This window comes from Castanea sativa, chromosome 1 (genome assembly GCF_040712315.1).
Source record: "Castanea sativa cultivar Marrone di Chiusa Pesio chromosome 1, ASM4071231v1".
In the NCBI taxonomy this organism is placed as follows: Eukaryota; Viridiplantae; Streptophyta; class Magnoliopsida; order Fagales; family Fagaceae; genus Castanea; species Castanea sativa.
Window position 1 is genome coordinate 51,548,876 of NC_134013.1, and position 15,892 is coordinate 51,564,767.

The following is a 15,892-nucleotide window of genomic DNA, read 5'->3' on the forward strand; positions in this document are numbered from 1 at the left end:
CCACTTTTGCCTACCTTTTTCATATTGATATGATGCATAGTTTCAAAAGCCACCAAAACGTTGTCAGTAATTAATCTTCCATGCACAAAGGCACTTTGAGTATCATTGATAATAGATGGCAAAATCTTCTTCAATCTGTTGACAACCGCTTTTGAGGCTAGCTTATAAACAACATTACACAAGCTAATTGGGCGATAATCAGTCACTCTTTTAGGCTCTTTAATCTTAGGAACTAAAACAATATGAGTTTCATTAAAATTTGGAGGTACAATTCCAAAATTAAGAAAATCAAGTACTGTTTTAGTAACAACATTACCAATTAAAGGCCAAAAATGTTGAAAGAAGAGAGGAGGCATACTATCTGGACCAGGCGCTTTCAGGGGATACATCTGCTTCAAGGCTGTCTTCACTTCACCTTCTTCGAAATCCCTAAGAAGCATTTGGTTCATGGCACTAGTGACTTTAGGCTCCACGGCATCAAGTAATTCCATAAAGTCCATTATATTTAATGATGAAAATAATGATAAATAGGAATCTACGATTATACCCTCCACAATACCAATATCCTCCTGCCAAGTACCACTCGAATCCTCCATACCTTCTATTAGATTATTTTGAAATCGAGCAGAAGCTTTAGAATGAAAATACCTGGTATTTCTATCTCCCGCTTGAAACCAGTTAATTCTAGATCTTTGTAACCACATGGCATTATCCTTTTCCAACCAACAATTTAATTCAACTCTTGTCTTCTAAATTTCAACAATGATTAAAGGAGAAGTAGGCTGTAACTCCGACCGTTCAAGAGCTTTCTGCAATCGAACAATTTGCCTGCCCACATGTCTAAAGTCATTCTTATTCCAATCATCCAAGCACACACGGCATGATTCCAAACAAGAATTTAAAGGGAAGGCCGAGCCCCTCAATAAGCCCTCCTCCCAAGCTCTTCGAACAACCTCTTCACATTTATCATTTTTTAACCACATAGATTCAAACTTGAATGGTTTATGATACCTGCGCTTCTTTTGTTTTCTAACAAAATGCAAAGCTAGTGGACAATGATCAGAAGCAGAAGAGGAAAGATGGTAAAGTTTTGCTGTAGGGAACTTACTCAACCAATTACTAGTAGCCAATGCTCGATCCAATCTCTCACGAATTTGCGTCCCATCAAATTTCTGATATAGCCAAGTAAACTGGGGTCCAATGAAACCAAGGTCCTTAAGTCCACACACATCAATAACTTCCTGAAAACGTGCCATTTGACTTGCAGATCTAGAAGCACCACCTTCCTTTTCAGACAAACCCACCAATTTGTTAAAATCACCAATAACAAGCCATGGTAATTGTGAATAAGTACTGAGAGATTTAAGTAGAGACCAAGATTCACATCTTCTAGAAGTTTTCGGGTTACCATAAAAACAAGTTAGATGCCACCACCCATCAACACCCCCATCAACAAACGCATCAATGTGGGAAGATGTGTAATTTTGAATGTGTACTGTGACCTCCTTCCTCCAAAATAAAGCTAAGCCACCACTAGCTCCATCACTAGGCACCAACAATCCATTTTTAAATTCACATTGATCACGAACATATTCCATCCAACCTCTATTAGATTTAGTTTCCATAAGAAAAACTAAATTGGGAAGTTGTGCCTTAATAAATTTTTTTAAGGCGTTAACTATCCGTTGGTTCCTAAGCCCCCGGCAGTTCCTGCTTAAAAGACTCATTGGTCCCGACGGGGCTGTTCAATAGCCTTCGCTGATCCCAATTGTGAAGTTAAGAAAACACCTTGTTCATCTGATTCTTTCTGAAATTTAAGTTTCTTCTCATTGTCAGTATCCACAACCATAGCGTCAAATGTACCAAATAAATTTCGCTTTGTACCTGATCTGTGGGGACTATTAGTTTGTAAGTTGTCCACTCCAACCCGACTGCTTAATCTAGTCCACCTTCCTGTTTTTACTCCACTCTATTTACCACGTTCCAGTTTGATTTTAGTAGGAAGGCCCTTTTGTTCAGTTCCTCTGGGTTGATCTGTATCTTCTATAGCCTTATCGCGATTCACCCCGCCCATTTTAAATGTAGCCTCACAGTCCTGCAAAGCATCAGAGTTAAAAGGTTTCTCCCTTTGCTCCATCACAGCCCCTACCCGATTAGGGTAAGTAGTCGAGTGTTGAATGGATAGAGGTTCAGAAGAAGACGGAGTTTGATTATCCATCTTAAGGGCAGTGTGTGGTGTATTCATTAAAACATTGGAAGCTACAGGCCCACACGAGTCCAAACTTCTTAACGCAAACAAATTCTCCTTGCTCCCTGTGACACAGGTAATGCTATTTAATGAGTTGGATGACACACATGGTTCATTATCCACCTTGTTAACAACTGGCACTTTATGCTCATCCAACATAATAGCCACGTCCTTAGGTGCACGTTCCTTTAATATCGGAATTAACGGCTGAGACTGTTCCTCAACACTCCTCATCGGTTCACACTATCCTCCAACTCCCAGCGGAATGAGGTCCATAACCATCAACAAATCAGCACCGAGAGAAGTTCCAACAGCATTTCCAAGTACCGGTGTGAAGGATACAAGAGGGTCATGCGCAAATGAAGAACTTGGCCCTATAATGCTCGAGACCCCAGAGTGGCATTGAGTATCCTTCTTGCCGAAAACTCGAACTTCCATAACAGATTTTCTAGATGGATTGATTTGTGTAGCCCTGATCTAGTGATCGAATTGTTGATCCTCAACGTTCAGGGTCCCCTTACTACTCAACCAGAGAAAGCATTCTTTGTCATCATGGGAAACCATTCCACACCAAAAACAAATATTGGGAAGTCACTCATACTGAAAGGTTATAAATCTGTCAACATCAGTTCCCAAAGAAATTATTCTGCCACGACACAGAGGACGTGATACATCAATAATCACCCGGATCCTCAGAAAATTTCCACCAACCATGTGTGAGACAATAATGGACTTGTTAACCTCTCCCAAAGATTCTCCAATTTCCATAGCAACATCAGGAGATAAGCAAGTCAGAGGGAGGTTATGGATTTGAACCCAATAAAATGCCTTCGAGAAATCCACTTTGTCCATAGGCAAAATCCCGTCATATCTTTGTAGAACAACCAAATGTCGATCAAAAGACCAAGGTTCTCCCATTAAGACCTTTTCTAAATCAGATTCAAGTTCAAAAGCAAAAAGTAAATGATTGTCACCCGCATCATGAATACAGAAATCACTATTTGTATGCCATAAAGGTCAAAATGTTTTAGCCCCTGCATCAATACTGACATTTCATTGTGTCGGGATGCTTCGATGTGGCTGCTAGAATTTCAGGAAGCTGCTGCTGCTACTGCTTTACCGTGGCTGTCTGAACCTGTGCTCCAAAAGTGTTGGCTGCCTCCCTCAAATCTGTTATATAAAGTGAATGTTGATGGGGCTATTTTTGGAGCAAGGAATGAATCTGGGGTAGGGGTAATAATTTGTGATGCTCATGGTTTGGTTGTGGCTGCTCTAAGCAAAAAAATTCATGCCCCTTTAGGTCCTTTAGAGGTGGAAGCCAAAGCATTTGAATCTGGTTTGGAGTTTGCCAAAGAAGTCGAATTACAAGAATTCATTTTGGAAGGGGATTCTCTCAATGTAGTTCGTGCCCTTCAAGGTTTATCGCTTCCTTCAGTTTTGGTTATGCCTACTATTTATGGATTCAAAGTTCTACTCATGATGTTAGGAAAGTGTTATTTTCTCATGTTTGTAGAACAGGGAATAAACCAGTCCATCTGTTAGCTAAATATGCTATTAGTATTATTGACTTTGAGGTGTGAATGGAAGAGAATCCTTATTTCTTGAAACAAACTCTCGATCATAATGTAATATTTTCTACTGTTTAATAAAAGTTTTCAAGTTCACTAAAAAAAAAAAAAAAAGAAGCGGAAGTGAGCGTTACTTTTACGCGTTGGAGTGGAATAAATAAAGAAAAGGAAATCCTCTTATTCCTTTTGACTTTAGGGCGAAGGAAGCGATTGCACTGGACAACCGAGTAGCGTAGAATCGCCCCCTCCTCCTCCCTCCCTCTCCTTGTCTCCTCTACCTTTCTCCTTCATTCTCAAGTGGGGACTAGTAGTGGGGCCCTCTCTCTTCAATTCCTTCTTTGATTTTTCCAAACAAATTTGATATACACAGTTGCAGAACAGAGCAGAGTAAGAAAGATCAAAGCATAATGGGATTGCTGTCGAATAAGATCGAGAGGGAGAATCTAAAACCTGGAGATCACATCTACTCTTGGAGACACGCCTATGTCTATGCCCACCACGGTGCCTTTTCTATTTCCTTCCTCTTTTTTAGTTCTCTCTCTCTATCTCTTTCATTACTACGATCTAGTAGTAATTTTTCTTGCATTTGCTTCAATACCCATATACATAATAGGATCAGTTTTGTTGTCTTTTTGTTTATTTTTGTGCTAACAAACATCATTATATGTTTTCTCATCTTTCCCGTTTGATTTGTGTGCATGTGGACATATTAGTTCACAACCCCACCTCACAAATTTTGATGGGATTTTAGTTTAGTATTTTTTGAAGCTGGGCTTGTGGGACCCAAATCTCCATTTTTTCAGTAAAGAACAAAAATCATAACTATTTTAAGATTAAGGAACATTTATTTGGCTCCATTCAATTGGGTGTTATATGTTCAATGTGTTCTGTCTTTTTCACTTGGAAGTCCTGTTGTGTTGTGTATCTTTGAATGGGTATTGGAGGCTCTTCGAGTTGGCCCTCAAATTAATATTTTCGTTGGATTATAGACTTATAGCTGAACTATTGGGGGTTGATAATGATTTCGATGTTGAATTCCTAATCAATGCTTAATCACCTTTATCTAGTTATACTAACAGTTCAAGGTTCTTTGTGTTTGATTGAATGAACGTGATTGCGTTTTTTGGAAATTGTTTTTTACAGCAAGAATTGATTTTTAGTGTGCTTGATGAATGTGTTGTACAATTTTAGTAATTTCAAGTAAAAACAACTAAGATACTTTCCTCCTTCCTGTAGTTGACTTGTTACAAGTTGTTTGACTAATGGTTATTAAATTCACAATTTACTGTCAGTTTAAACTTTTGGATTAAGTGGTACTTTATATCAGAGCAAATGGTTTTGAGTTCAAACCCTATCTCCACTCTACCTGCCCTTAAAAATTAAAAAATCCCACATGTTGGATCACACTTACTAAGGGAGAGTTTGGGCCGCACACGTGAGGAGGGTGTTAGACTAATGGTTAAGTAATTAAACTCACTGTTTCCTATCAGCTTCAAGTTTTGGGTTAAGTGGTAATTTATCACAAGTTGATATATGTAGATTAGAATATCCAATGATCGGTACCATCATACTGATATCTACTTTGATGGGGATGAGTTCAACATATGCAAGACTAGCTCTTTCTCAGTGCGTTGTTTGTTGACAATGTAATTTTTTGATAAATTGATTAGAAAGGGAGTAATAATGCCCCATATGCCTTTCAAAGCAAAATAATTTGTGTTAAGAATTAGATGTAGAATGGTCATCTAGGGAGTATAAAGATTGATAGTAAGCAGATACCCTGACATGTTTGAAATTGATTAGAAGAAGAGTTAGATTTTACAAGAAAAATACCCATTATGCTTTATCTGCAGCTTTATGTGTGTCATGCAGATGGGGAGGTTAGGCTAGGGGCTACAAATGATTGGAGCAAGAAAATATGTTCCATTGCCCTTTTTTCCATTAAACCTAATAGTTCTTACTAGTGATTCTTCTGGGAGATTTATGTTAATGAGGTTGACAATTACTCCTTTTTTCCCCCAATAAATGTATAAAAACATGAGTCTTTAGGTTAGTTTTTCTTATGCCATATAATGCTTGGCTATTAAACAGCAACATGTTCATTTATTGACTATAACTAAGAATTTGAGGTTGTAGATTGTAAAATTTGGAAAGAATGAGTACAAGAAGCAACCTTTTTTATGATAGCCTGCAGTAGCACCCATAATTATGAGTGGGTGAAAGATTCTGCCCCTTAAATCTCATTTTTCTTTTCCCAATTCTGTGGATTCTTTTCATTTTGATTTCTATTCTTAGATTTGGTTCTCTTTCATAGTTGTGTATTGTTGTTGCATCCCCTGAGCCTCTACATAAAAGGTGATTTCACTGGCAGAGGCCAATAACTAAAGGATTTAGTGATAAATATTCTCCAAGTAAGTTCCACGAAACATAGTTCAGAGTTGCTGCAGTTGCAAGCTTCTAAAACAAAAGCTTTCTTTTGAATTCTATACTAAGAAGCACAAACACTTTAAACACCCGCCCCCCTCCCAAATGTTGAGGGCACTCCTGCATGTGTATCCTTATTATGTTGGGAGAAAAACATGAGTCTCCAAGTGACAAGTTTTCAATGAAAGTTGGGGACAAACCAGATATTAGACCAAATAAAATGGCTGGTGTAGAATTACACTTAGCCAGTTTATATTCCTTTTATTTTTTGGCTTTTACATCTTTAATTTTTTTTTTTCACTTATTAACTTCTTAAAAGTTCACTCTATTAGATATAATGAGGATCTTTCTTGATTTTGTATATGAATCTTAAACTTGATTGGTAGTATGACTTTGCCAACCTTTCTACTCTTTTACAACAGGGATATATGTTAGTGAGGGAAATGTTATTCACTTTACTCGGGGAGGAGGCCAGGAAATTGGAATGGGAAATTTTTTAGACCGCATCATTGTGAGCTCATCACCTTCTCGTCCTTCAGACAATCCATGCCCAAGATGTGGTGATCAATCAAGGCTTGATGGAGTCATCTCTTCCTGTATGGATTGTTTCCTTTCCGGAGGACAACTCTACATCTTTGAGTATAGTGTCTCCCCAGCTCTCTTTATTGCCAAAGCTCGTGGAGGTACCTGCACTCTTGCTTCTTCTGACTCACCTGAAGAAGTTATTCACCGTGCTTCTTATCTCCTCCAGAATGGTTTTGGTTACTATGATATTTTCAGGAACAATTGTGAAGACTTTGCAATATACTGCAAAACAGGCCTGCTTGTGTATACTGCCATTAGTGTGGGCCGGAGTGGGCAGGCAGCATCCATTCTTGCTGCTGCTAGTGCTATCCTTTCTTCGCCACTTCGATTTCTGACTACCAGTTTTGGTGGTCTGGCAGCTGTAGGTTATGGCATGTATTGTTTCAGCCGTTTGGTTTCTGATATGGGAGTACGGCGTGATGTCAAAAAAGTTCCAGTGGAGATACTTGTTTCCCGTGCTGTCTCAGATGAGTCAGAGGCTGTAACTGAGATGGCCAAGGCAGACTAGTCTTTTGATATGGGCAGGCGTTATGTGTTGTTTGCAGGAATTTGGTTATTATGGTGGCAATTTAAGACAGTTTGCTTTTGCTAGCCATTGTTTATTCTTGTGATGTGAATGTGTAAATTGGTTCTCCATTTAAACAATTGATTATTTTTACTTATACAATATATTCAATTTTATGTGGTATGTAATTTGGTTTACCTCTTTAACGACTTATTTGATGTTTTTCGAATAACCATGTCTGTTAAGATCCACAATATATTCAATTTTATGTGGTATGTAATTTAGTTTACCTCTTTTACTTTCAATTTTGCTGCTAGCAGCTCTGCAGTTTCTATGCATCCTTCTCTTCCCATCTGGGGTTTCATATGGGTAAAGATGATTTATTTTTCAAGCAATCTAACGCGGAACAACAAAACCCAGTTATAAAAGAAAGTTTTTCTCTAATGTTGGTCCACAAGTAATAATTTACTTACCAATAAAAAATTCATGCAAAGAGAGAGAGCAACTTGTTTTGCTGCTTGTATCTTCAGTTTGAGGATTACAGACAGTGGGTTGATTCTTGAGTGCACGGTAAAAAATGTATCACCCAATCAACTTGAGCTTGTGCGTATGGCAGCTTTGGAACAAACTTTTATTTACTAGCCTTAAAGGTAAGACAAAGTAGCTTTTATTATGTAGTGAATTCATAAATTGTATGAAGGTGTAATGTTTACTGGAAAGAATATACTATTTGACATGCCCATCACAAAAAGTTTTTGAAGGGTTGAAACTTGAAACCTTCCATGCTGAGACTAGTTTGGCAGTGCTGTCTAACACGGATCTCAAATCTCATCTCTCAAAGCTCTTTCGACCAATTGGTTCTATAATTTTACTGACATCACTAGAGAGATATCTGGAATGTCTTATCCTTCGCCATCCACAGACAATTTGAGGTCATATAGATCGAGAATGAACTCGTTGGGCTTGTTTAAGACATTTCATATTCTTGATTTTTTTACACTTTTAAACACTTATTAATCTAGGAGAGTTTTATACATTAAATTGGTAAGGACATTTGAGGTGTCCACGAGTCGATCTGGGTCGGGTAAGGAGAGTTTTATACATTAAATTGGTAAGGACATTTGAGGTGTCCACGAGTCGATCTAGGTCGGGTTTGTACCCAACCCGAAACTGACCCAACGGAATCGGGTTGAGCAAAATCTCACCCGACGCTAACCGCCAAAGTAGACGGGTCAGGCGGATCAGAACTTCAACGGGTAGCAGATGGGTCAATCGACATTATAGATTTGAGAAAACGGCAAGGAAATTGCGAGAAAACGGTAAGAAAAACTCAAATCCAGCGAAAATCTCATTGGAATCTATGAGATTTCGCCAAATTTGGTCAAAATCTCACCGGATCTACTTGAAATATCACTGGAATATGGGTTTTTTCACCGAGATCTGGAAAAATTTCACTAGTATTTGGGTTTTTTCATCGAAATCTAGGTTTTTGTCGGACAATTCGGGTTTTTCCGGTTTTGGGGGAGGGAAATTGAAACCAACCCGCCGGAGTCGGTTTCTAGTGGAGAAGACCCGCTGCCGACTGCCAGAGTAGTCAGGTCAGTTGATGTTAGATCGGATCCAGTGGGTTTCTTTGGGTGGGTCTGGTCTTCGAATGGGTTTGGACAGCCTTAGCTACATATGATATCTTTTCGATCACTAAGAAAATCAACTAAAGTAAAAAGAATAAATTATGAAAATAATAAAGTTTGGCGTGTTGGAAAATTATTGAATACTCCGGAAATACCATAAATACGCACTCTCTCATCTCACATGAATTGTGTACCCACCATAAATTTAATTAGTGAGACCCACAATTATGTGAGAGAGGAAAGTATGTATTTATGGTACTCTGAAAGTATGCAATAATTACCCTCACATGTTTGTCAACTAAGCAACGAGATTGGTCTTGCCCATCAAATGACAAGCTTGAGATTTGAGATTATGGATAGAACAAAACAGAATATTGAAAAAGGGGGCTTTAGACATTCATGGCCCTACATAAGTACATGAATCAATGCAAACATGGCATTACGCAAATGGAGATGACAACAAAATCACAATAATAATAATAATAATAATAATAACAACATTATCTCACAATACTAATATCATAAAATCAATGGTGCTACATGAGTACTTAAGTAGAATTCCGTCAAAACTTAATAAATAGGAGAGTAAAACAGAGGAAAGGGAAAAATAAAATAACAAGCAATACATTATGTAAATTGATATGGTATAATAGATAAAGTTTGGTATAATCTATACTACTATTTAAGAGGCTTCCCTTGTTTGAATTCCTCATTTTTTAATTCAAAAATGCTGCTACGGCCTTATGTTTAAGTAGAGACAAAACTAAAGGACAATCTTGTAAAAATGAAATTTTAACTCCCACTAAAACATTACATAAAAAATAAGACCACTCTCCTGTTAATTTTTAAATTTCTTTATCCACTTATCAATTAGATTTTCAAAATAATAACTATATATATATATATATATATATATATATATATATATATCTACAAAATAGGACTACTAGCAAAAAAAAAAGTGAAAAAATGAACACTCTCCACAATCCCCACTTTCTCCTAAAAAAACCATCCCACCTTCTAAAAAAATAACCACCCTACCATTTTCTATTAAAAAAAACACCTATCCTTGCCATCCAAAAAAAAAACACCTATCCTAAGTTCGGTAAAAAAATAAGAGGGACACTACATCCACAACATTTTGACAACAAATCACAGGTAGTTAATTGTTATTGGTTAAAATTTGAATCTAACACTAAGATTACTTTTTACCCAAACAATAATAACTAGTAACAACCTGCCACTTAAGATTTGTTGTAAAAATGTTGTGAAAATGTTATAGACATATCATTTCTCAAAAAATAAAACTACTCCACCTTCTTTAAAAAAATTCCACCCACTTTTCCTATTAAAAAAAAAACTGCCGCACATCACATCAAAAAAAAAAAACATATTTCAATGTTATTTTGTGTTCATTTTTTAGAGCTAATCTTATTTTTTGGCCATATTAGTTGTTCTAAATCTGCAATTTTTGTGGAAAAATAAATGTAAATTTCAAATTAAAATAAGTGAAAAATTATAATACTAATAATAAAAATTTTTAAAAAAAAAGTCTCATCGCACGAGCGGAGTGCATGTGATGAGGCTAGTATTATGTAAAGTGATATGCTACAATAAAATAATAGGCAAGACATTATGTTGGGTATATTGTAATGACATGATCGAGTCAAGTCTAGTTTTAGCTTCTACATTTTACAACCACCTCATCCCAACCACAAGGCTGTCTAGACAAGCAGTCATTAAGGAATGAGTTGTGTACGAGTAGGGACGGAACTCTCAATGAGTTGGGGGGTCATTACCTCTCCCAAAATTTTCAATAATTAAAAAATTACCCTCAAATTTTGTTAAAATTTTCAAAAATATATGTATGGCCCCCCAAAATTTTCACATACTTTTTAAGTAGTACTCTTAAATTGGATCAATTTTATATTTGTTATTACTTTGGCCCCCTCACTCTTAAAATTCTAGTTCTGCCCGATTTCTGCCCGTGAGAGAGAGAGAGAGAGAGAGTTATTGAAGCGGTTCCTCAAAGTTAATTTCTCTTGAAATAATCTTTGCAAGCCCTATCAACAGATTAGACAGACAATTGTCTCACATGGATTCCGAATAAATTCATATAAAAACACATATAAAGCAACAAAAGGAAGTAGGAACCGTGAAATTACAAGAGTTGACAACACATTTTTCTTAATTGACACATATGAAAGATGTTTAAACACCACTTGCCTAAGCAATTTTCTCTCACGAGAGAAATGAAAGATGTTTGTCGTGTCAAAAGATCTCCATCTAGTTTGGCCAGAAACCACCGCCATCAGGCTTCTTTACAAGAATCTGATTGTATTCTGGTCTTGATGTCTGCAATTGATTTTATCAATTTTTAGAATTAATCAAAAAGCAAAGTAAAAGACAAGAGAGTGGGAGAAGGGGCGGAAAGGGGGGGAAAGAGATAACATAAGCTTTCACCAGGAATTTCATCATACAAGAAATGTCAGTCATGAATTAAAACATCAAGATAGTGAAAGCAGGTGAGAAATGGAAAGAGGTGGATTCGCATTTCAAGGGTAACCCTTCTTAAGATACCCACGTATGATCATTTTCTTCTTAAAGGGTGGTTTTAGAACGAAAATAAATCTGCAGGTTCAGCAATATAGTTTGGATATGTCAATAAAGCTAGCACTATCATAAATCCTTCCTAGTTCTTTTCAGTTAAAAATGACATCCCACTATTAAGGAAAATAGTAATCATAATCATATCCTCTTGAATTTTAAAAATGGTGGTTGAGATATTTTTACATGCTTTGAGACTGGATGACCACACTATGTGGCCATTCCTTCTCTAATTTTCTTGAGGTCCTAGATTGTTGTACTTTTTGTAGATTTCTCACTTTTAAGTACACCTCCCCTCCCCTGTACTTTTTTTGTAGTCTTAATAAAAAGAGAGGTGCTACGTCCACAATATTTTTACAACATTTTTACAACAAATCATAGGTGGTTAGTTGTTATTGGTTCAAATTTGAACCTAACACTAAGATTATTTTTTTGCCCCAACAATAACAACCAGTAACATCCTGCCACTTAGGATTTGTTGTAAAAATGTTGTAAAAATGTTGTGGACATATCATTTTTCTAATAAAAATAGTTACTTACTTATCAAAAAAGAAATGGTGGTTGAGATATTTTTAACAAGGTAATTATGAACTAATAACTACTAGAAGGAGAAAAAGAGGGAAGAAGAAAAGAATGAGAGTCAGAGGGAAGAAAATTAGGAGAGAGGAAGAGAGACCAACTGAAACTGCTGCCTTTATATGTTTATTATAGATTCTCTTTCACAACACCCAGAAATTTGGTTCATATAAAACATCAAATCAACCTTCCACAGCACCCATACTCGCAAGAATCATGATTTTGCAGCCCTAATAACTAGGGTAGAGAAATATCACTCAGGTTACCATTTGGATTTGCGGATCAGGAAGCAAGGTATTTTGATTGTGGTCTACAGTATAAATTCTATGAATGAAGGTATAACCATACATTGAGGTTTAAAGTGATAAGGAGCAAAGAGTGTATTCGTTGGAAAAGAGAAACAGAGATGCATGCTCCAACAGAATTAAGTTCCATCTAATTTACATGGAATCAACTATACAACATGTGCAAACAAGCCTAGCTCAAATAGCACATCCTCCCTTTTAAGAGTAAGATACAGCATAAGGCCGTGGTTTCAAGACCCACAAGGTGCATTGTGCATGTGTAATTTTCCCAAAAATAAAATTCATACAACTCATCCTTCACCAATCCACCCAATAACAACCAAACCTTAGTTCCAAACTTTTGCGATTGGCTATTGGATCCTGAACTAACTAATCAAGGTTGGCCATGTTATGTATATTCTTTTTCGTCATTCTATTCTATACAAAGTTATACTCTCTATTACCTCCTTAATTGACATGTCCTTTTTTATTACTTCAATCAACTCACTCCTTCCACCATTCTATTTTATTGGGTGTAGTAATGTATTCCTCTATCTTTTCTTTTCTTTTCTTTTTTCATTCCCTCAACTTGAATCAACTCACTCATCCTCAATGTTGAACATGACCAAATCATCTCACACAACTTTCCCCTTACCATTTCATCAATAGGGGAAAATTTCCTCACTTTTCACCCTATCTTTGTGTGTATTTTCACTAATCCATCTAAACATTCACATTTCAACTACACTCATTTATGAACAAGTCACTTCTATACAGCCGATGTCACAACAGTTTTATTTATTTATTTTAGAAACTCTTAAATTCATAGCAATTGTTTCCCATTTCATTCCATCATTGAACCTACAAACTCACTCATCATCTCATGACCTTGTAATCTCCTAGACCACCTAACATTCTGTACAACTACATATACAACAACATTGCATATACAGGATCCTATGTTTCAATTATTTGTTCTATGATACTAAACTCACCTTCAAGCGAACAACAAAAGATTCATAAACCCAGTATTTAAAAAGTTGTGCTCAGATTAACATGACAACAAATTTAATCAATTTAAATCCAAACTTTAACAAATCTATTAAAATTTCATCTGATTCATCCAAAAAACAGAAAAGACTATAAACCATTGAAAATTGCAAAGAACATAGAAAGGAAGAGAGAGAGAGAGAGAGAGACTGACAAGATCTTTGAAGAGGAGAAAAGCGATGAAGAAGAAAAGGATGAAGAGGATCTCAAACTCAGCGAATCTGACGAAATCGAAGACAGCATTCACCGCACGAGTCATTGCTGACTCCTCCTTGTTCCTCATCGTCCCACCTACTCGCCTCCCCATTTCACCTATGAAACGATGTCGTATGTTGTATGGGTAATGGTTTAAGGACAGAAAGGAAGCTTGCAAATGTTCAATGTTCAATGATCAATCTCAATCCTCTCTTTCTCTTTGATTTGCCTTTTGCCCCCTTCGGCTTGGCTTTGGTGATTGGTGATTGGTTTTGGTGGTCAAAGCTTTGCTAGTTTTCAAAATTGTCCTACGCTCCTACAATATGCCTCACAGGCAATGGTGCTCCTCTTCACATAATATTATTTCCTCCTTAATTATATGACTTTAACGAATCCGCTTAAGTGCCTGCAAAAATTGGGCTTTTTTTTATTTTTTTTTTAGTCTAGCAATATGTTCTTCTTTTAAAACTATTTAAGTCCATATTTTTGTTTTAAAACTCAATTTTTTCAAAATCGTATTTTAATATAAAATTCGATTCGTAGAAAATTGAGCTATACCAAATCAAACTTAAAAATAAATAAATTATGAAACTTGAGTTCTTGGAACTCGAGTCCCATAAATTTTTTTTTTTTTAAATTTCGGTTGCCTATAACTTGATTTTTTACAAATCAAGTTTTACACTGAAATCTAATTTTATAACTAATATTTTAACTAAAAAATTAAATTAAATAGCTATAAAACATTAAACCTCAACTTTAATTTATATATTAGACATCCAAACTCAAGCCCGCTACAAAAAGGATTTTAGTTATTCTTTAATTTTTCAAATAACAAAAAGTCAGCAATGAGTAGCAATATCATTGCCCAATTGATATTTGTTTCCCGCTTACACGTTACTCCAACCACCACATATTTTGAAACCTTTTATCCACACCTTGTTTAATTAAAAGCTCTGTACTTATAGCTTCTTTCACTTTTTTCTAATTTTTTATCTTTTGGCCTTCAATACTCACTCTCTCGTCAATATATGTGCATCAGTGCATGTGCAAGAGCAGCAAGCAAAGCTCTTAAACTGAAGCGGACATATTGTACGTGTATCTATTTGGTTTGGACTTCCTCGGTTCTTCCTCAATTATGTCAACTCATAAATAGTAAATTTAATGTTTTTGGTGTCAATGTGGCCGTCTTAGGCTTCACAGCTTTAGATTTAACAACATATTCAAAGTTAAAATCTCTCTTCTTCTTAAATTTGAAATAAAATCTCTATCTTTTTTATTTTTTGTCAAAAACAAAGTGGCTGAAGTGTTAATGAACAAAGCAGCTTAAAATCGGTTTAACTGTACTAGTTTATGGTTTTCCGATTAAACCGGCGATTTTTTCGATTTTTCTTAATTTTCAGTTTTTAATAATAACCAAACTAGATTAAGATCTAATTGTTGGCTGAACCGGCCGATCAGGTTTGGTTTTAAAACCATGTACTTTATTGCTTTTAATCCCTTAAATGGAAAACTCATTCCATTTTAGTTTCTATTGTCACCTCATTAATGGACATTACCTACATGGCAAACGGAGTACAGTGTGCTATTAAAATAATTTTAAAAAAATTAATTAATATTTAAAAAATCCATGTTAGCATTTAAATCAATAAAAAAAAACACACATTAGAAAAAAAATTTAAAAAATTTGAATTTCTATTTTTTTTAAAAATAAAATAAGATAATTAAATTTTCTTTTATTCCTTTCATTAATCTTTTCGAAAGAACATGGTCATGTGCTTTGTGTTCCTTCCCAAAACATGACTCATACTCCTAACAAATTAATCCTTATTTTCTTGTTTTTTCTTTGTCTTTCTTGTACTTTTTATAACACATCAAAACTTAGATCAATAGTAGTTTTAAAAAAATTATTAAGTATTTCTTGGCAACCAAATCTAGCAAATTCTCATTCACAAACATAAAAAAGCCTAGCACTCACACGCTCAAAAGAAAACTTCAACCCCAACACTTCCTTATCAAACAGGTTCCCCTACATTCCTCAAACCTTCCTCTCTCTCTCTCTCTCTCTCTCTCTCTCTCTCTCTCTCTCTCTTAAATCAATGGGTCTCTTTCTCGAATCGGTTGGTCTCTTGCTTTCATCTCTCTTCTCTCAACTTGGTGGTGGAGATAGATAGTGGTGTATTTCAATGGTGGGTTTATGAGTTGTGATTTTTGTTAATATG

At 35.8% G+C, this 15,892-nt stretch overlaps 3 protein-coding genes across 3 annotated transcripts; 1 reads left to right on the top strand and 2 right to left on the bottom strand.

The window, feature by feature from the left end:
* Positions 1-749: 749 nt before the first annotated feature.
* On the bottom strand, positions 750-1,598 carry LOC142629318 (uncharacterized). The gene has a single exon (XM_075803283.1). The coding sequence runs from the start codon at positions 1,596-1,598 to the stop codon at positions 750-752; it is 849 nt and encodes a 282-aa protein (XP_075659398.1).
* A 2,383-nt stretch (positions 1,599-3,981) lies between these two features.
* LOC142621852 (protein LEAD-SENSITIVE 1) lies at positions 3,982-7,513 on the top strand. The gene is made up of 2 exons (XM_075795220.1): positions 3,982-4,317; positions 6,663-7,513. The coding sequence occupies exons 1-2, from the start codon at positions 4,224-4,226 to the stop codon at positions 7,331-7,333; spliced, it is 765 nt and encodes a 254-aa protein (XP_075651335.1). The 5' UTR covers positions 3,982-4,223; the 3' UTR covers positions 7,334-7,513.
* Positions 7,514-10,997: 3,484 nt separating this feature from the next.
* Positions 10,998-13,928, bottom strand: LOC142622426 (uncharacterized). The gene is made up of 2 exons (XM_075795889.1): positions 13,633-13,928; positions 10,998-11,316 (listed from the first exon to the last, which is right to left on the bottom strand). The coding sequence occupies exons 1-2, from the start codon at positions 13,783-13,785 to the stop codon at positions 11,248-11,250; spliced, it is 222 nt and encodes a 73-aa protein (XP_075652004.1). The 5' UTR covers positions 13,786-13,928; the 3' UTR covers positions 10,998-11,247.
* Positions 13,929-15,892: the final 1,964 nt, after the last annotated feature.